This window comes from Peromyscus maniculatus, chromosome 22, assembly GCF_049852395.1.
Source record: "Peromyscus maniculatus bairdii isolate BWxNUB_F1_BW_parent chromosome 22, HU_Pman_BW_mat_3.1, whole genome shotgun sequence".
NCBI classification, from domain to species: Eukaryota; Metazoa; Chordata; class Mammalia; order Rodentia; family Cricetidae; genus Peromyscus; species Peromyscus maniculatus.
The window spans coordinates 6,529,031-6,549,777 of record NC_134873.1 but is presented as its reverse complement, the minus strand read 5'-3'; the positions used below and the strand labels follow the sequence as shown (position 1 = coordinate 6,549,777).

Here is a 20,747-nt window from a genome sequence, read left to right as displayed (position 1 = left end):
CAGTGCTGAGATGAAGCGGTATTTTCTTGTGTTTGGGTGAAATATAAACATCTATTAGGTCATTTGGTTTATAATATCTGTTATCTCCAGCATTTCTCTGTTTAGTTTTTGTCTGGATGACCTGTCCATGGGTGAGAGTGAGGTATTGACATCTTCCACTCTCAGTGTGTGTGTGACAATATTCTATTTAAGCTATAGTACTGTTTCTTTTACAAATAAGCAAATAGATATTAGTAATTGAAACATCATGTCGATTCCTTTGACTATGCAGTGTCCTTCCCCATGTCTTTCGGTTCATTTTGGTTTGAAGACCCTTACATGTATTTTATATGCTTATGGGCATACTAGATGGGCAATGAGGCCACACTAGTTATTTATTTTTCTAGTGGCCTTCACACATGATAGGCAAAGAGTCTGCCAATGCATCAGCTTTTATACAGAATTTCCTTCAGCCAGACATGGAGACTTACACTTGTAATCCCAAGACTTGAAAAGCTGAAGCAGGAGGATTGCATTAGCTTCAGTCTAGACCTTGTCTCTGAAAACAAAACAATTTCCTCATAAGACCAAGATCTCAATTGGGCATATTCTTTGCAAATTCTACAGTGTGTCATTAAGAAATAAAATGCAGTTTTCCTAGGCCAATAGGAGGCCAAATGATTATACTTGTTAGATGGTTAGCATTGGCTAGAGTTAAAGGATTTTAAAGGTAATCTGTCACTTTCACTTTATTTTTGCTCTTCTTCAAAATTGCTATATATCTCAGTATTATATTTTGTTTTAATCAGTACATTTAATTAGCTGAGCATGAGGGCTCACACCTTTCATCCTTGTATTTTGGAGGCAGGTACAGGAAGTTCAAGGCTACCCTGGTCCAAATGAGTTCCATGCCAGCTAGAGCTACAAAGAGATTCTGTGTCAAAAGCCCACAAAAATTAGAAGTATGTTTAAGAGTGAGACCATCTGTGAGTTAGAATTCAACCAAATGGTGCTGGTGACGTGGCTCCGTTGGAAAAGAGCTTGCTATACAAGCCTGATGACTTCGGTTTGATCCTAGGAACCCTTGGGGAAAGGAGAAACTGACTCCTTAATGTTATCCTCTGAACTTCAGTCTCTGTGCCTGCCCTGACACACATATTACACACATAAATCACATAAATATATCTAGTACTAAATTTTTAATTGTCTAATAGGAAAAAAGAATATATTTTGGTCTTGTGATGGGATTAAGATATCAAGTCAACATATGTATAGGTATTAATTCCTGTTTTCTTTAGATATAGCCATTGCTGAGGCATACTAAAAGTCATCTTCCTCTAAGATAAGCATGTACATGTCTTATGCTGGTAATAACATTCACAAATTGAAGGCACTGCACTGAAGCAGTTTCCACTGGCTGGAAAGATGTCTCAGACACAAGTGTTTGATGTCTCAGACACATATGGAGCTTGCAGAAGACAGAATTCAGTTCCCATAGCCAGGTTGCCATTTCTTTTGAGTATGAATGAAATCAATACCTAGTCAAGATTTGTGGCCTTTCAAAACTCTCCTGTGACAAGTGTCCCAAACCCTTTGCCCTTCTTTCTCCTGGAATATTCTTATGTGATTCTTTGTGTGCTCTTGTTTCTTGAGGCAGTAGGGTCTCATATAGCCCAGGCTGGCCACAAATTTCCAATGTCCCCAAGAATGACCTTAGACTCCTGATCCTTCTACCTCCACCTTTCAAGAACTGGGCTTACACATATCCTGATCCTTGTCCCCTTTAGGGACAAGGATCGAATTGAACCGAGGGCTTCATGCATGCTAGACAAGTATGCTACCAGCTGAACTACATCTTTAGGCCCTTTATTCTTTTAAATGGGATTTAATTATAATTTTTCTATGTATGAATGTTTTACTTGCTTATATGCCTGTAGATAGTGTGTATGCCTGGTGCCCAAAGAGACCAGAAAAGAGTCAGATCCCCTAGAAGTGGAGTTAAAGATGTTTGTGAGCCCCCATGTGGGTGCTGGGAACCTACCCAGGTCCTCTGGAGGAGCATCAAGTATTGCTAAGCACTGAGGTATTCCTTTGACCCAAACTGTTCTGATTCAAATTACCTCCAATTTCTCTAAACATTTGTGTTTTAACTCAACAGTCAAATTTTTTTTCTTAAATTAATATTTTTTGCTATATGTATGGTTGTTTTGCTGCATTTGTGTTCATGTACCATGTGCATATCTGTAGTCTAAGAAGGCCAGAAGAGGGCATTGAGTCCTCTGGAACTGGACTTATTGATCGTTTAAGTCACCATGAGATTTCAGGGAATCAAACCTGGGTCCTCTAGAAGAGGAGGCAGTGCTCTTTAACTGTTGTGCCATGTGTAAAGCACCAGAGATCTCAACAGCAATTTAGGTCATATTCCTGTATACATGCTTATTCTCAAAACTGAAGGCCTTGTAGTAATTGACCATGCAAAATCAACCCCTCCCAAGTCCACTGGTTTTCCTAGCTCTCTGTTGGTACTGCTTAAACCATACTTCAGTGCTTTGGTTGTCAAGCACATTATCACAATGCACCTGTTTTTCCTTTTGGCAGGAATAGTCAACTCTCACATGTCTCTTATTTTCTTTCTGTCATTGAATGAGGAAGTTCTGCTCTAACCACTAAAAAACTGCAACCCGAAAGCTCAGAGTTTGAATTGTGCCTATAGTCCTAGGACTTGGATATTAAGGCAGGAAGATCAAGTTCAGGGCTGTCTTGATTATACATGGCATTCAATGTCACCTGGGGCTATAGGACACCTTGTCTCAATGATAATAATAACCTGCAGCCTTAGTGTTATTGTGTCTAGAGCTCCTGGGCCCCAATGGAGAGACTGTGAGACTTCCTTGCATGAAGCCATGAGATAAAGCCTCAGTTCCATTTTGATGTAACAATATGTTGAAATACCCAAACTTTGAGACAATTGCATGTAGGAAGTGGAAGTGACAAAGATATATGAGAAGTTACAGAGAGAAAGAGCCATGTAAGCACTTTGAAAATAAAATCCCATTGCCTGACACAGAGCTGCAGGATTTAGGATTGCCCTGCATGATTTTGGACTTGTTTTGGTCCAATCTTTTCTTAAAACTTTGAAAGGGAAATGTGTATTCTGTGCCATTGTGTGTTGGAGAGACATAGTTTGTGTTTTGATATTACAAGATGTCACAGTCAACCAATTGCCTTGAGTTGTGGTGATTTATTCTGTACCCCAATAAAGCTTACCTGGTGATCAGAGGACAGAGCCAGCCACTAAATTAGATATAGAGATCAGACAGTAGTGGCACACACCTTTAATTCTATCACTCAGGAGGCAGAGATCCATCTGGATCTCTGTGAGTTCAAGGCCACACTGGGCTACATGAAAGAAACAGAACCAGGTAGTGGTGACACCTGTGTTTAATCCAAAGAAGTAAAATGGCAGGGCACAGAAAGGTATATTAGGTGTGAGGAAACAGGAACTCGCTCTCTTGAGGCTGAGGATTTCATAGAGGTTAGCTAGTGTCTGGCTGTTCTGCTTCTCTGATCTTTCATTTTTCACCCCACTCTGGGTTTTTTATTATAAGACCTTTTAAGATTCATGTTACATTGAGTATCAGAAGAAACTTTGGATATTTAAACAGTGTTGGGACTGTTATATAATATGAGGATCTTTGAAATTAGACTAAATGTATTTTGCATTATGGTTTGACTGTGAGCCTGTCATAACCTATGTCAAAATGTGGAATGTTGAATGAAAAATTTTCCAGATAGTATGTTGTATTTTAGCATTTGTCTTTGGTGTGTGGCCTTCATTAGTGACTTATGAAACCCTGAGGAGGAGGAGCCTTTCTGGAGGAATGTAGTCTCTGGGGTTGGGCTTTGAGTGTTCATACCCTCACCACACTTCGTTGTGTGGTTGAAACTGAGCAGTTATCTTACTTTTCATGTAGCCATATCATCACCACCATTAGAAACGCCATTTCTGGGGGCTGGAGAGATGGTTCAGAGGTTAAGAGCACTGGCTGATCTTCTAGAGGCCCTGGGTTCAATTCCCAGCAACCACATGGTGGCTCACAACCATCTATAATGAGATCTGGTGCCCTCTTCTGGCATGCAGGCAGAACACTGAAAACATAATAAATAAACCTATAAAAAAAAAAGAAAAGAAAAGAAAAAAGAAATGCCATTTCTAAATAATGTAAGGCAAAGTAGAAGCAATTGCTTTTCCTTGCTAATCCATTTTTTGCCTGATATTTTCATGTTTATATTTTTGGCTCATCAAAATAGGTTTTTGTACATGTCAAGCATTTGTTCTTATGCTGAACTTTACCCTCATCATGACTTTTGAACTTTGGTAGAGGGTCTCATTTTTTACACCAAGAATGCATACATTCATGAAATTGATAGTGATCTCCTAAATCACCGAATTGCAGGTGTGGTAACACTGTCCCTTCCATTGTGTATGTTTTTACATTTTAAAATTTTGTGAATCTTTTGCATATATACATGACTATGTACTATTTGTCTACCTGGTATTTACTGAAGTCAGAAGAGAGCATTGGATTCTCTTGACCTGAAGTTGGGAATGGTTAGGAGCCTCCAAGTGAGTGCTGGGGACTGATTCTGGTCCTCCTCAATAGCAACAAAAACAATCTTATTTGTTGACCCATCTCTATATACTCCATCCCTTTAGGGTTTTTTTTTTTTTTTTTTTTTTTATGGCGTTTGGATCAGCATTTACTTTACTAATGTTTTTTATTACTTTGACTTGTCAGTCAGTAACTTCTTAAAAATGCCTTCATTCCTGGGAATTATTAGCCTTACAGTTTAAAAGGGGTCACTCCAGTATATGATGGACAAGTACAGAACTGGAGTGAATGTTCTAATTCTATGGAAGAATTTCGAGTGAGCCCCTAAGTGCTTTCTATTTTTTGTTTGTTTGAGACAGGGTCTCACTCTGTACCTTTGGCTGTCATAGCAATTACTACATAGACCAGACTGGCTTGGAAATCACAGAGTTTCATGTGTCTCTGCCTCCTGAAGTTTGGGGCTATAAGTATGCACCATCACACCCATATTGTCTATTCTCTTTGAAGTTAATAATTTTGATAAAATTTTGCTGATGCATACTAAATAGTGTTACTAACTGTTTGCATGTTTTTCTGTATATATTACTAGACATTTCTCTTGCAATGCCATATTCTATTCGGTGGTCATAGAAATGGAAGGCATCCTCCTCCTTTTCTGTTTCCTTCTATAATGAGTTGGTGATTGCATTTGAAATTCTATGACCCATATCATAGAATACATTGATACAGAATTATGTAAATATATTCTCAATGAAGTGTACATTTGCAATGCAGTCAGTCTCACCATTTCTATTATGTACATATATGGGATACTTTAGGATGCTGTGACCTATGAAGATGTGCATGTGAACTTCACTCCTGAAGAGTGGGCTTTGTTGGATCCTTCCCAGAAGAGTCTCTACAAAGATGTGATGCTGGAAACCTACTGGAACCTCACTTGTATAGGTAGGAATATGAGCTTTCTGTCACTTTTTAAGGGGACAAGCCTTTTTTGGAGGTTGGTGCTCTTCTGTGATTTTGACTGTGGAAGAAGAAGGATCCAATGAATAATTAGCCATTGTTCTAAAGTCCACTGAAGATAGTAATTTACATTGTGCCTAATTTCTGGTAATACATCATATATTTCTGGTACTGTATTTTAGGCTACAAATGGAAAAACCAGAATATTGAAGAACATTGTCAAAGTTCTAGAAGACATGGAAGGTAATTTTTATGTGCAAGCTGATGCATATGTACCTCTGAAGAATGTTAATGTACCCTGAACTTGTTATGAAAAGCAGCAGTGTAAATAAGCACAGCTTTGTGATGATTATTAAATTCTCACAATACCATATACTCTAATATCAGGTAGCTGATAATTGTTTTGAAGGCATTTCTTTAAGAAACAAGACAAGGAAACAATTCCAAAATAGATGTCACAATTTTATTCATAGCCATATGAGAGGCAAGTTGTAGAACTGTCCATCCATTTAGTTTCATAACGATCAATTATTATAAAAGGTATAGACATTGATGAGGAGTTTAGTTTATGACCAAAACTTGTTACACGCAAGTCTTCTCTATTAATACTAGTGTTCCTCAAATCCTTGTTTAGTGAAAGGAGCAGTTTATGAGAGTCAAAGACCCTGTTATCATGGAGAAATCCTAATCCCTACACCACATCTGTATGAGGCATAAAATGTTAAACTATGTGAATGTAATTTGAAAACCTTTTGTTTGTTTTTCTTCTTTTTATAGGTATATCATTTTCAAAGATACAAAAATAACCAATACTCAACAGGATGTTTATGAATGTAAGCAACATGATAAAACATTTGAATCTGATTCCTCTTTAAAAGTACACCAAAGAACTCATTTGAAAGTAAAAAACTATGAATATAATCAAAGTATTTTAGCCTTTCCATGTCACAGTCTCAATCAAGTATGTACAACTCATACTAGAGAGAAAACACATGGATATCATCAATGTGAGACCACCATTGCACATGCCAGTTATCTTCTAATACATGAAAAAACTCCTACTGAGGAGATACCTCATAAATGTAATCAATGTGGTAAAGTCTTTGCACTGAAGAAGTATCTTCTCAGACATGAGAGAATTCATATTGGAAAGAAACCCTATGAATATAATCAATGTGATAAAGCCTTTGGACATAAATATTACCTTCAAATACATGAAAGAAGTCACACTGGAGAGAAACCTTATGGTTGTAATCACTGTGGTAAAGCCTTTGCATATAAAAGTGTTCTTCGCAGGCATGAAAGAAGTCACACTGGAGAGAAACCGTATGGATGTAATCAGTGTGATAAAGCCTTTGGGTATAAATATTACCTTCAAATACATGAAAGAAGTCATACTGGAGAGAAACCTTATGGATGCAGTCAATGTGGTAAAGCCTTTATACGTAAACTTGAGCTTCAAATACATGAAAGAAGTCATACTGGAGAGAAACCCTATGGATGTAATCAGTGTGGTAAAGCTTTTGCATATAAAAGTGTTCTTCGCAGGCATGAAAGAAATCATACTGGAGAGAAACCCTATGGATGTAATCAGTGTGGTAAAACATTTGCATATAAAAGTCATCTTAAAATACATGAAGGAAGTCATACTGGAGAGAAACGTCATGGATGCAATCATTGTGGTAAAGCCTTTTTACGTAAAGTTGATTGTAAAATACACGAAAGAGGTCATACTGGTGAGAGACCCTATGAATGTAATCAGTGTGGCAAAGCCTTTATCCATAAGGGTGCTCTTCTTAGGCATGAAAGAGTTCATACTGGAGAGAAACCCTATGAATGTAGTCAATGTAGTAAAGCCTTTGCACAGAAGTATCATCTTTACAGGCATGAAAGAAGTCACACTGGAGAGAGACCTTATGGATGCAATCATTGTGGTAAAGCCTTTTTACGTAAAGATGATTGTAAAATACATGAAAGAGGTCATACTGGTGAGAGACTATGAATGTAGTCAATGTGGTAAAGCCTTTGCACAGAACAATTGTATTCAAATACATGAAAGAAGTCATACTGGAGAGAAAGTCTATGAATGTTATCAATATGGCAAAGCCTTTATCCGTAAAAGTGCTCTTCTCAGACATAAAAGAATTCACACTGGAGAGAAACCCTATGAATGTAGTAAATGTAGTAAAGCCTTTGTACAGAAGTATCCTCTTTACAGGCATGAAAAAAGTCATACTGGAGAGAAACTTTATGGATATAGTTAATGTAGTGAAGCTCTTAGACATATTGTATTTCAAGAATATGTGGATATGGGATAAGTTGAATAATAAAACCTATTTGCAAATGAAAATATTTATGCTATCATCCTTCATGTTTGGATTATGTTATTTTATTCTGGGGACTAGATATTTGTTCTTTACATTTTCTCAGATACACAAATGAATGCCAGAGAATTTTATCAATGGTTAAATGTGGTCACTGCTAAACCTGATGACCAGAATTCATTCTCTGGAAGACCCACATTTCTCACACAACTTTCTTTTCTGATTACTACTCTTTGGTTGTATTCACACCCACACACCAGCACATACATAAATACGTTTGAAACTAAAATCAGGGCCAGTGAGTTCACTCACCAGTTTAGTGCACTTATTGTCAACCTTGACTGCCTTGGTTTCATCTCTACTACTGACATAGAGAAAGTAGAGAATAGACACCTGTAAGTTGTCCTCTGAGTGGTACATGGACACCATGGCACTGCTGTTTACACACAGTAATTTTTGGAGACAGGGTTTAACTGTGTAGTCCTAGTAGTCCTGAAACTTATTATGTACACTAGGCTGATTTCAATCGTAGAGATATCCACCTGCATGTGCTTCCCAAGTACACGGGTTAAAGGTGTATGCCACCACCACCCAGCCACAGTTAAAATTTTTTTAAAGCAGGAATGATTTATCATTTGAAATCAATTCATTGAGAAATTCCTAGAACTACTGGATTTTTTTTTAAAGATGCTTCTTGTTTAAGTCTTGTATAATTCTTGCATTGTCTGATTCAAAGACAGGTTATTTAAAAACATTTCTCACCTGGATCATGTCTTCCCAGCACTTGGAAGAGAAAGACAGTGGATCTCTCTGAGTTTCAGGCTAGTCTGGCTCAGATACTGAGTTCCAGGATGGCTATAGGTATATAGAGAGATCCTATCTCAAAAAAAAGGAATATGGATAGATCTCTGCTTTTCCTGAGGAATCAGGTTCAATTCTCAGCACCCACTCCTTTGAGGAAGACTTAGGACAGCCTGTGAAAAAGCTAATTTCATTTATGAATTCCTTCCTAGCCCCAGGATATGCAATTGTTATTTCCAGTCCAATTTCATCAAAATCAAAATGTTTAACATCTAATTGTGCACTCACCAATCTATTTAAAATTATAGAAGGAGAAATGACATTGTACTGTCTTCACATATTATCCTGAGAGGCAAAAATAACTACAGGTATTTATTTTCCTGAACAACTGAGTTCTGAACAAATGAGGCATTTGTGTGTCATGTGGGTTCTTCACTGCCTTGAAACTTACTTATTTCTCCCATTAAACTGTCTCCTACAGGTATTATAGCACAAGAGAATAAACCTTTGCAATAAATTTATTTACAGGATAAATCTCAGAAAATAACTGGCCAATGGGATCTCTATAGTCTGGGTTATCTTCCAGAAAATATCACATTGCTGCACTATAGTAATGACATATTGAAAGGACCAAGTGAGCAAGAGGTAGTAGCCACATTGACCTCATTAGTAACACACATGCCCATCATATGATGGAACATAAATCCAACTAAAATTCAAGGGCCTTCTACCTCATTGAGATTCTTAGGTGTCTAGTGCTGTGTGACATGCAGAGATATTCCTTCTAAAGTGAAGGACAAGTTATATCACCTACCCCCCCCCCCAAGAAAGGAGCACACACTTAGTGTGCCTATTTGGATTCTGGAGATAGCACATTCCTCTCTTGGGTGTGTTATTCTGGCCCTTCTATCATGTGACTTGAAAAGTTGCTAGTTTTGTGTGGGTCCTGGAACAGGAAAAGGCTCTTCAATAAGTCCAGGGTGCCATGCAGGCTTCTCTATCACTTGGATCATATGATCCAAGGCTCCATGGTACTTGAAGTGGCAGTGGCAAATAGGGATGCTCGTAGGAGCCTTTGCTGGTCCTCTATAGTTGAATTAAAGAAGAGACCTTTAGGATGTTGGAGCAAGGCTCCTTACCATCTGCACAAAAGTAGAAGAGACAGCAGTTGGTTTGCTATTCAGCCTTAGTGAAAATTGAACATTTGATGATGGGCCTCCATGTTATCATCCAACCTGAGTTGCCTGCCCATCAGGAGCTGGGTGTTATCTGACCCATCAAGTCATAAATTAAGACATAAACAACAGCAATCTATTATTAAATGGAAGTGATATATTTGTGATTTGGTTGAGCATGTCCTGAAGGCACAAACAAGTTACATGGGAAGTTACCCAATTACAATTCCCTCTGCCGCCAAGTATTGACATATAGGCTGGGAAAGGTGGGTGGGCCCTGGGAGGGTAAAATATGTAAAACAATTTACCTTTAAACTTATACCAAAAGACTTAAAGCTTAAGAAAATTTATACATAAGTAGTTTTAATTTACTACAATTTAGTATATATGTGATTCAACTCTTGTTAAAAAAAATTGATCCAATTACTGTATATGTAAGTTAAATTCAATTCTAATTTAAAGAAATAGATAGTTTTAGCCACCATGTGGCTCCCCTCCATTGTAGCTGCTGACATCACCAGGATAGAAGGACCATTTAAAAGTAAATTTAAATCATGCACCTGAGTCTTGCCTCTATATATGGATGTGTGCCAGGTCTCCATGGAAATTGGAAGGGACCGCTGGTTTTTCCTGACCTGGTGTTATGAATGTTTATGAGCCTCCAAGTGAGTGCTGTGGATTGATCCACATCCTCTCCAAAAGCAACTTATGATCCTAACTGTAAATCAGTCTTTATACTCTGGGGATTTTTTTGTTTTGTTGGATCAACATTAATTTTATTAATTTGTTTTAGACTTTTTTTTTTTTTTTTGGTTTTTCAAGACAAGGTTTCTCTGTGTAGTTTTGCGCCTTTCCTGGATCTCGCTCTGTAGACCAGGCTGGCCTTGAACTCACAAAGATCCTCCTGCCTCTGCCTCCCGAGTGCTGGGATTAAAGGCGTGTGCCACCACCACCCGGCTGTTTTAGACTATTTTAATCTGTCAGTCAGTACCTCATTAAAAATGCATTTTTTTGTATGACTATTATATTGGCCTTACAGTTCAAACAGAGTCACTCCAGGCAGGTATAGAGCTTGAGTGAATGTTTAACTCTTTGGAAGAATTTCAAGTCAGCCCCTAAGTGCATGTATTTTTGCTCTGGCGTCTACCCCTTAATTCCTCCAGTAGGTGCAAGAGGTGCCTGTATGTGAGTGAGCTGCTATTGGTCCAATTTGTGCTTGCTGTGTCTGTGTCTCAGAGGGCCCCTCTGGGTCCCATCTTAGTTCTTGGTCTAATTGGAGCTGGCAGATTCTGTATCTCAGGGAGCTACTCTTGGTCCAATCCAAGCTAGCTGATTCTGTATCTCAGGGAGCTGCTCTTGGTCCAGTCAGAGCTGGTGAATTCTGTGTCTCAGGAAGCCACTGGTGTTGCAGGGGGATGGGTATTGGGGTAGGGCATGGGTCTTGTAGATTGCTGGGTCTCATGGGGGATTTTGGTGAGGGAGCCTGCCCACAGGAGTCTTCCCTGTTGGCCAGCAACTAGGGTAGAGATGGGTGGGGGTTCCCAGGGACTGATTGTGTACCAGGGCCTAGGTCCTAGAGGCAGGACTCTCTGGGTCGGAGAAGAGTCACTCGCCTCTTGGTCCAATCATCACTCTAATTTTAATTGATACATAGACCACTTGGATCATATTTCCACTTATAATGTATCCTTCTCAGATCTCTGAGGATATTGACTGACTGTAGCTTTATCAGCAGCAAATACCCAGCTGCTTTCCCAAGACTTCAGCTGCCTTCTCAGTTCTCTTCATATATAAAAACCTGGCCACAGGCCTCATTTCCTGTAGCTGCTACTGGGTCTAGACATGGTTTAGCTCGTTACCAGTCTCCACAATTAGAGATAAAACTCACCAGACAGACTCCAGTGTAACTTTTTACTATTCCTTTTTTTTTTTTTTTTTAGTAAAGAAAATCATTTTACAATGATCTGTTTCTTCTTGTGAATGTTTGGGTAGAAAAAGGTGTAACATTTAAAGCTTAAGCTTTGAGGATCTTTGAAAATGTTTTAAGGTCTAAGAAGGGGTTTTGAGTTGTGTAAGTGCAAGTTTATGTAAGGTCTGAGGACATCAAAGTTTAAGTTGTGATAAGAAAGTGATTTAAGGCCAAGTGGTGGTGGCACATGCCTTTAATCCCAGCACTCGGGAGGCAGAGCCTGGAGGATCTCTGTGAGTTCAAGGCCAGCCTGGGCTACCAAGTGAGTTCCAGGAAAGGCACAAAGCTACACAGAGAAACCCTGTCTTGGGGAAAAAAAAAAAGAAAGAAAGAAAGAAAGTGGTTTAAAGTATATAAAAAGAATGAGTAATGCTTCAAATTTCTGTCTCTCACCATGCTACATTTATGTTAAGACTCAAAGCTCAAAGTCTTATTAATCAATGCAGTTCTGATAAGCTATTAATGTAGCTCTGGGAAAGTGTTGCTTTAATTGTCATAGTCACAAGCTCGGGATTTTAAATTCCATTTGGTGGTTTAGTAAATATAGACTTAAAAGTGCTTCTTATTGAGCGAAAACACCAGAATAATCTATATGCATCCAGTCTTCTGGATGGAGAGAAGAGGCCCTGCTTTTTTTCATATTTAAAATCAAGACCAAGTGAGCTATTGCTCTTCTGCTCTACAGAATGTTTCTGTTCTCTCTAGGCTTGCCTTAAAGAATGTTCATGCTTTTAACCCAGAATCATTTTTGGTTCCTCAAGCTTTTCTGTGACACAAAGGCATGAGTCTACAGCTTTTCCTACAATGTGGATTTCAGTACAGATTACAAACAATGGCAATGCTAACATATCTAAAACTTATACTTCTTTTTATAAACTTAAATTATTTTGTAAGCTTCAGGCCATTGACTTTGGTGCACCTCTCACAGGTTAAATGGACTCCAGACATATACTCCTGTCAATCAACAACCTGTTTTCCCACCTGACTATTCCTGAGTGTGGAATCTTCCCCTTTCTCTGGGACCAGAGTGACCAGGGCCATGGGCCTAAATGTTTCAAAGGAAGACCTAAGAACAAAAATTTTCTCTTAAACTCCTCAACTTTATGTTCTGCCCCTGATATACATCTGTTCTAGCAGATGTGCAAGCAATGAAGGGCTGCAGACTGCTCTAACTGCTGCCTGCATGTGTGTAGCCACAGCTGGTCTGGCAGTGTCTGGACAATGAGTGAAACAGCCTGCTTTTCCCAGATTCCGCCAACATTCCAGATTTTTGGGTCCACACTTACGATGCCCTGATGCCAGAAGGAGGTATTCATAAGTGATAACTGTGGTGGTTTGAAAGAAATTGGCTCCAAAGGGGGTGACACTATTAGGAGGTATTGCTTTTTTGGAATAGGTGTGGTCTTGGTGGAGGAAGTGTATAACTGTGGAAGCAGGCTTGAGATCTCATCTGTACTCAAGATGCAGCCCAGTGTCTGATACCATTTCCTATTGACTTCTGATCAAAATGTAGCCAGCACTGTGCCTACAATGATGATAATGGACTGAACCTCTGAACTCAGTTAAATGTTTTTCTTTATGAGAGGTGCTGTGGTCATGGTTTCTCTCCAAAGAAACAGAAACCGTTACTAAGACAATTACTTCAGCCTTATCATTGATTATCAACAAAAGACTGGGATGTTAAACTTCAAGCCTAAAACAAATGGCTGAGGTGTCTATTTAGCATAACAAGTCTGGACTTAGCCACCAGTTTCTCCCAGAATCCCTTAGTCTCTACCTGTTACAGGATATGGCTGGCATACTGAACCCTCCGCCCTGAACTCTCCTGCCCAGGGGCTGGGCTGTCCTTACCCCAGAGGCTCTTCCATATGTAGTTTAGACATTTTGGTGACCTGCCCCTTTTGTTTCTTTGGCCTCCTCACTGCTCCATCAGGTTCCCATCTCTTCCCTTTTCCTCCCATTCTCCCCACATGACCCAGCTCAGTCTGGTCTTGTCCACTTTGGACTCTCCCAGATCCCTTCCTCTGACTATGCTTTCTCACACATCTACAATGAACTTTCTTCTCCACCATACTTAGGAGCAATCATGTCCTTTGCATTTCATTTTTTATTCAAGTACACCCAATGATAGATACAGTTAAAAATTATGAAGTTTGCTCTGTTAGTTTATTTACTATGAAAATTAAGCATTCATTTAAGCATTAACAAAAGAATCAGGAGAAGAGATCTGGGTTCTAGTTAGATCCTGAGAGAGGACAAATCCCAAAGGTTACATGGCTGGCCTGGAAGCCTAAAGGTCTGGAGTCCATTCTTCCTTTGAGGCCAAGATGTGTCCAGCAGAAAACTCTCTTTCCATGTCATAAAAACTCTTTGATGGGGACTTTATTGCCAAAGTCCAGCTCTGTCAAGGTTCATGTCCACAAGTGGAAGTGTGAAGTTGATGAGGGCAGGAGGATGACAGGATCTGAGGGGGAATCTGAACAGCTGCTGCTTTATTAAAGAAGGCTACACTTTCATACTCTACAATTGCACAAAGGATTAAATGGGAATGGGAGGAAGGGGGCTTGTGTGCTGGGTTGGGGCTTGTGAGCAGGGATTGAGGGAGCTAGCATGGACCATGAGGAGTTAATAAACACCACGGTCATGTGTTAATGGAAGGTCAGCTAGTCCTCTTGCCAGAGATGAGGAGAATGGCTCACTTTATAGCAGCAGGAACTTTCTCCCAGCCCTTGTGGAAATGTCAGCTTTTGTTAAATGCCTAACTTTGGTAAGAAGACTTTTTTGTGGTACCGGACTATCTTTTATAGAATATTTCCTAGTTTATCCAAATAGCTAATGCTTAAAGTTAGCGTGGACAAAACTAGACAAATATTACTGTGAACTGAATAGACCTTAACTATTTATAGCCCTTGATTATAAAAAAAATACCTTATTTATCAAATAAATCTTATTTATCAAGCATCTAACTTTCCTAGCAGCTTGATGTTAACTTGTATAGGAGTAGGCAGAGTTATCATGGTATATGGTTTCACAGTGGCAGGGTTGTTGTTTTTCAAATAATTATTTTGTTTAAAGATGCTCCCATTGTAAATATCTTCATCCTCCACTGAAGCCCACCCAAAATTTCCCAAAGGAAAAGGCATAAGGGAACTCCCATGACACACAGTGAGTATTATTAAAAATGAAAGTCAAAAGGTGCTGGAGAATTGTGATCCACAATGTCAAAATGCTGGAACTCTGTCAAGCAGCAGTGATCCAGGCCATATTATTATCCCCCTTTTCTTTTTTTTTTATTTGCTTAATTTTTTAAAAATAACTGTATTATTTTTAAACAAAGTTGCTACTTATTTGTGTCAAATTGTTACTGGGAATATTTATTTCTTTTTCTGAAAGCATTTTTTTTCATTTTCAAGTTCATAATTTTTAATATTTCATTCATTCATTCATTCATTCATTTATTTTCCGGAGCTGAGGACCTAATGCAGGGCCTTGCACTTGCTAAGCAAGCACTCTACCACTGAGCAAAATCCCCAACCCCTTAATATTGTTATTTTATAATTAACTTAATTTCACATATCAGCCACAGATTCCCCAGTCCTCCCTCCCCAAATCCACCCCCCGTTACCACCTCCTCCAAGGCAAAGTATCCCCTGGGAAGTCAGCCCTGTCTGGTAGACTCAGCCAAGGCAGGTCCAGTCTCCTCCCTACACAAAGGCTGAGCAAAGTGTTCCAGCATAGGCCCCAAGCTACAAAAAGCCAGCTCATGCACCAAGAGGGCAGGTCCCAGTTCCACTGCCTGGGGGCCTCCCAAACAGTTCAAGCTAATCAATTGTCTCACTTATCCAGAGGGCCTGGTCCAGTTCCATGGGGGCTCCTCAGCCATTGGTTCACAGTTCATGTGTTTCTGCTAGCTTGGCTATTTGTCCCTGTGCTTTTTCCAGTCATGGTCTCAATATCTCTCACTCATACAATCCCTCCTCTCTCTTGCTTATTGGACTCCTGGAGCTCCACCTGGGGCTTGGCCGTGGATCTCTGCATCAGCTTCCATCAGACACTGGATGAGAGTTCTATCATGACAGCCAGGGTGTTCGGCCATCCCATCACCAGAGCAGGTCAGCTCAGTCACTCTTCTCGAGCATTGCCAGTAGTTTACAGTGGAGGTATCTTTGTGGAATTCTGGGGACCTCTCTAGCACTCTGCTTCCTCTTATTCCCCTGGGGTCTTCATTTATTGTGGTATCTCCCTCCCTGTTCTCCCACTCTGCTCCTGATCCAGCTGGGACCTCCCACTCCCCTAAGCTTTCTTTCCCCCCACCCTTGCCCTCCATTGCCCCCGCCCCCAGTTTGCTCATGTAGATCTCATCCATTTCTCTGTCATTGGGTGATCACTGTGTCTTTTCTTAGGGTCCTCTTTACTAGGTAGCCTCCCTGGAATTATGAGTTGCAGTCTGGTTATCCTTTGCTTTACATCTAATATCCACTTATGGGTGAGTACATACCATGTTTGTCTTTCTGAGTCTGGGTTACCTCACTCAAGATGATTTTTTCTGGTTCCATCCATTTGCCTGCAAACCTCATGATGTCTTTGTTTTTCTCTGCTGAGTAGTACTCCATTGTGTATATGTGCCACATTTTATTTATCCATTCTTCAGTTGAAGGACATCTAGGTTGTTTCTAAGTTCTGGCAACTACAAATAATGCTGCTATGAACATAGTTGAGCATGTGTCCTTGTGGTGTGATTGAGCATTTCTTGGGTATATGCCCAAGAGTGGTATAGCTGGGTCTTGAGGGAGGTTGATTCCCAATTTTCTAAGAAAGTGTCATATTGATTTCCAAAGTGGCTGTACAAGTTTGCATTCCCACCAACAGTGTATGATTGTTCCCCTTTCTCCACATCCTCTCCAAGATAAGCTGTCTTTAGTGTTTTTGATCTTAGCCATTGTGACAGGTGTAAGATGGTATCTCAGAGTCATTTTGATTTGCATTTCCCTGATGACTAAGGATGTTGAGCAATTTCTTAAATGTCTTTCTGCCATTTGAGTTTCTTCTGTTGAGAATTCTCTGTTTAGCTCTATAGCCCATTTTTTAATTGGACTGTTGGGTATTTTGATGTGTAATTTCTTGAGTTCTTTATATCAGCCCTCTGTCAGATGTAGGGTTGGTGAAGATCTTTTCCCCTTCTGTAGGCTGTCGTTTTGTCTTGTTGACTGTGTCCTTTGCCCTACAAAAGCTTCTCAGTTTCAAGAGGTCCCATTTATTAATTGTTTCTCTCAGTGTCTGTGCTACTGGTGTTATATTTAGGAAGTGATCTCCTGTGCCAATGTGTTCAAGACTACTTCCTACTTTCTCTTCTATTGGGTTCAGAGTAACTGGATTTATGTTGAGGTCTTTGATTCACTTGGACTTAAGTTTTGTGCATGGTGACAGATATGAATCTATTTGCAGTCTTCTACATGTTGACATCCAGTTATGCCAGCACCATTTGTTGAAGATGCTTTCTTTTTTCCATTGTATAGTTTTGGCTTCTTTGTCAAAAATCATCTGTTCATAGGTGTGTGGATTAATGTCAGGGTCTTCAGTTCAGTTCCATTGGTCCACATGTCAGTTTTTATGCCAGTACCATGCTGTTTTTATTACTTCAAGCTCTATAGTACAGCTTCAAGCTCTACAGTAGACCTTGAAGTCTAGGATCATGATGCCTTCAGAAGTTGTTTTATTGTACAGGATTCTTTTCGCTATCCTGGGTTTTTTGTTTTTCCATATGAAATTGAGTATTGTTTTTTCCAGGTCTATGAAGAATTGTGTTGGGATTTTGATGGGGATTGCACTGAATCTGTAAATTGCTTTTGGTAATATTGCCATTTTTACTATGTTAATTCTACCTATCCATGAGCATGGAAGATCTTTACATTTTCTATTATTTCCCTTTTCATGGGCTCTCTTTGCTTTAGTTCCTATGTATTGTAAAGTTTGTAGACCTGTAGCTCTGAATATTTCATTCCTCTGGATCTTAAGAAATATTTCAATAATTGCACAAAATGCTTTGTTGCAAATAACTGAGAAAAGCCTATATTTAACCCCACTCTCTCACTTCAAGGTCACAACCCCTTATCAGTGGGAGGACCTCTTATTTCTATTCATGGTAAACTCGTCTTACCTTTTCCAAGGGTCATGTGTCCCACATTGGGCACCAATTGTGGGGTCCCTGCAGGATGAGAAGGAAAACCCAGTGTTGACTGACTTCTTCAACCTGGAACAAATATTGGGGAGACTATTAGCAAATTGTCATTGTTGGCATTTTTAAAACATAGTACAATTTGGGAAAAGGTTTCCAGGCTACAATCATCCAATTCCCATGCACAATAATGCTTAAGGTGTGATTACATAGAGAGTCTTTACAAAGTTCATGTCATCATGAGGGTGGGTTCTATAACTAGAAGGCCTATAACCTAGTGTGATATCTGGCCAAGAGAGCATAGAGGTCAGTAGTGCATAGAGTACATGTGACATCACCTCTCAAATGATTAGGGGACTAGGAAAAGTCAAGGACTTCTACAAAAGTCAAGCCATGGCTTGAGAAGTCTTGGTGATATTTTAGCATATATATATATATATATATATATGCTGGTTCCTACAGTGATTTTCTTGTAATGGTATGTGTGCTTCCAAGAAATCCTAACAGTGTATTTATCCAAAATAACAATCAAGCATCCAAGGCTGAACAAAACAATACCTGTCTCCTGGGTCAGGCAGATAGCTTTATTTCTTGTGCCATTTAGGGTGAGACCCTCCTTCCTTACAGTCTTACTAATATATTCCTAATTTCTCTTTTTAAAGATTTATTTATTTATTATTTATTATGTATACAGTATTCTATTTGCATGTGTCCTTGCAAGCCAGAAGAGGGCACCAGATCTCATTACAGGTGGTTGTGAGCCACCATGTGGTTGCTGGGAATTGAACTCAGGACCTCTGGAAGAACAGCCAGTGTCTGTGCCCTCAACTTCCAGGCATTCTATAGTCATCATTAGCATGTGACTCTGTTGTGCCCTTGTCGAAAGACCCCTCCACTTCCTCCCCTATCTCCACCCCCCCACCCCCCCACCCCGCAAGCAAGACTACCACAGAGCCAATATCTGATGCAAGCACACAAGGGTTTATTAATAACAAAGCAAGCCCAAGCTTGGTCTGGGTCCAAACACTCAACACAGCAGGTGGAGGAGGATGGCCCCGAGCACTTACTTCAAGGGGTTTATATAGAAAAAATTTACATGCAGAGGGTTACATATTTTGGGATTGGATGAGGGGGCTAGGGGTGAGGTAGTTCTTTGAAGTTACTGGTTGGACTATAAGCATGAAATTTCTAGTGGCTACCAGGATGCAGGATATCTACAGAGACATATCTTTAGCTGAACCCAGGATATATACATTCAGATTTATTGTTCCAGTCCTATTTTCCCATAAATTCAATTTCTGGTCAGTTGAGACCATTACTCCCCATATCCTATTTTGCCAAGTCCAGGATATATAAATTTATTGTTCCAGTCTTATCTTCCCATGAGTTCAACTTCTGGTCAGTTTTAAAGCTGCTGGTCAGATATTCCTTTAGAGGAGGTGGGGGAGGGAGCATCTCTCAAGATGGATACTGATTTTTTTCCCTTTCTACTCCACCTGTTTTTTTCCAGGTTCAGGTAGAAAGTAGCCCTGGGAATGTAGATTACCTGAGCCAGAAATCACACAGTGAGCCAGACTGAACATGCCAGTCAAGTGTTCGTGTGGCTTTAAAGAACCCTCAGCAGAAGGCCTGCAGGCAGGACACAGGATAAAATTCCTCCACAGAGCAGTGGAGCACAGCAGTAAAGCAGCTGGACAGGGATTCTTCATGCCATTGCCACTGCTGCTGGCTGCTGCTTCAGCACCGTCACAGATGCCAGACAGAGGTGTCAAAAAGTGGACAGTGGACTTGGGGCAAAGGCCAGGGTGTCATAGTCCCATATGGACTCCAAGACAAAGACTGAAACTAATGATCTGAAATGCTCGGGTGGCAGAGGCTGTATATGCTTTGTTATTTGCTCTTTGAGATAGGGTCTTGTCATAACCCATGCTTGCCTATATGTCACAGTGGTCTCCCTGCAACAGCGTTCTTAGTGCAGAGTACAATTGTGTGCCACACCTAGCTTTTATTTATTTCATTAGTAGATGTGCAGAATTAATAGAAGTCAGGCGTGGTGGTGCAGGCCTTTAATCTTAGCACTCTGCAGCAGAGGCAAACTGACCTTTAAGATTTTTCATCTATCCTGTTGTGCATAGTGAGTCCCTGTCCAGCAGGGCTGCTGAGTGAGACCCTGACAAAGAAAATGAAGCAATAGGAGCATGATGTAAAACTACATATTCTTAATGTGGCTCGCTTATTTCCCCTAATGATGCACAATTGACATAAAACCAAATCTGTAGACTCCTATGTCAAGTGTGCAGTAAAATATGTATAATTTAGTCATCAGAGAACTGAGGCTCTTAGTAAATATGGAGTGATAAGTAAAAAGCTCACTCTGATCCCGTATTTACATTGATAGACCTTTCTTACAGGATAATAGTTTAAAGGACTGCATATTTCTGCTGCATTTTTTTAAAGCATACTTTCTTTTTATCAAAATGAAAATCATAGCACATTTTCCACAGCGCGCCTGAGGTATTGCTAGCCCAGACCTGTTAAGTTTCCTTTGTCCTTTCTCAGTTTCATAGCAAAACCTCATTAGTGCCCCAGAAAAGATTTCTACTGAGTGCAGGAATAGTTCAGGGAAGACTTTGCAGTCCAGCCCCAAGTTCTGCTGCAATGCCAATCTCTGCAGGTCTGGGGCAGTTCTGTGCCTGGGGTGGAAGCCGCCTGCCAATCATTGTGCTTCCTCACTTAGGGGTAGCTCTCTGT

At 39.9% G+C, this 20,747-nt stretch overlaps 1 protein-coding gene across 1 annotated transcript in view; it reads left to right on the top strand.

Moving 5' to 3' along the window:
* The window catches only part of LOC102913190 (uncharacterized), an 82,823-nt gene extending 74,676 nt beyond the window's left edge, over positions 1-8,147 (top strand). Inside the window, 2 exon segments of the mRNA XM_076559077.1 lie at positions 6,615-7,547; positions 7,549-8,147. Of these exon segments, the coding sequence (XP_076415192.1) occupies positions 6,615-7,547; positions 7,549-7,816 (1,201 nt within the window). The 3' untranslated portion in view covers positions 7,817-8,147.
* The last annotated feature ends 12,600 nt before the right edge of the window (positions 8,148-20,747 follow it).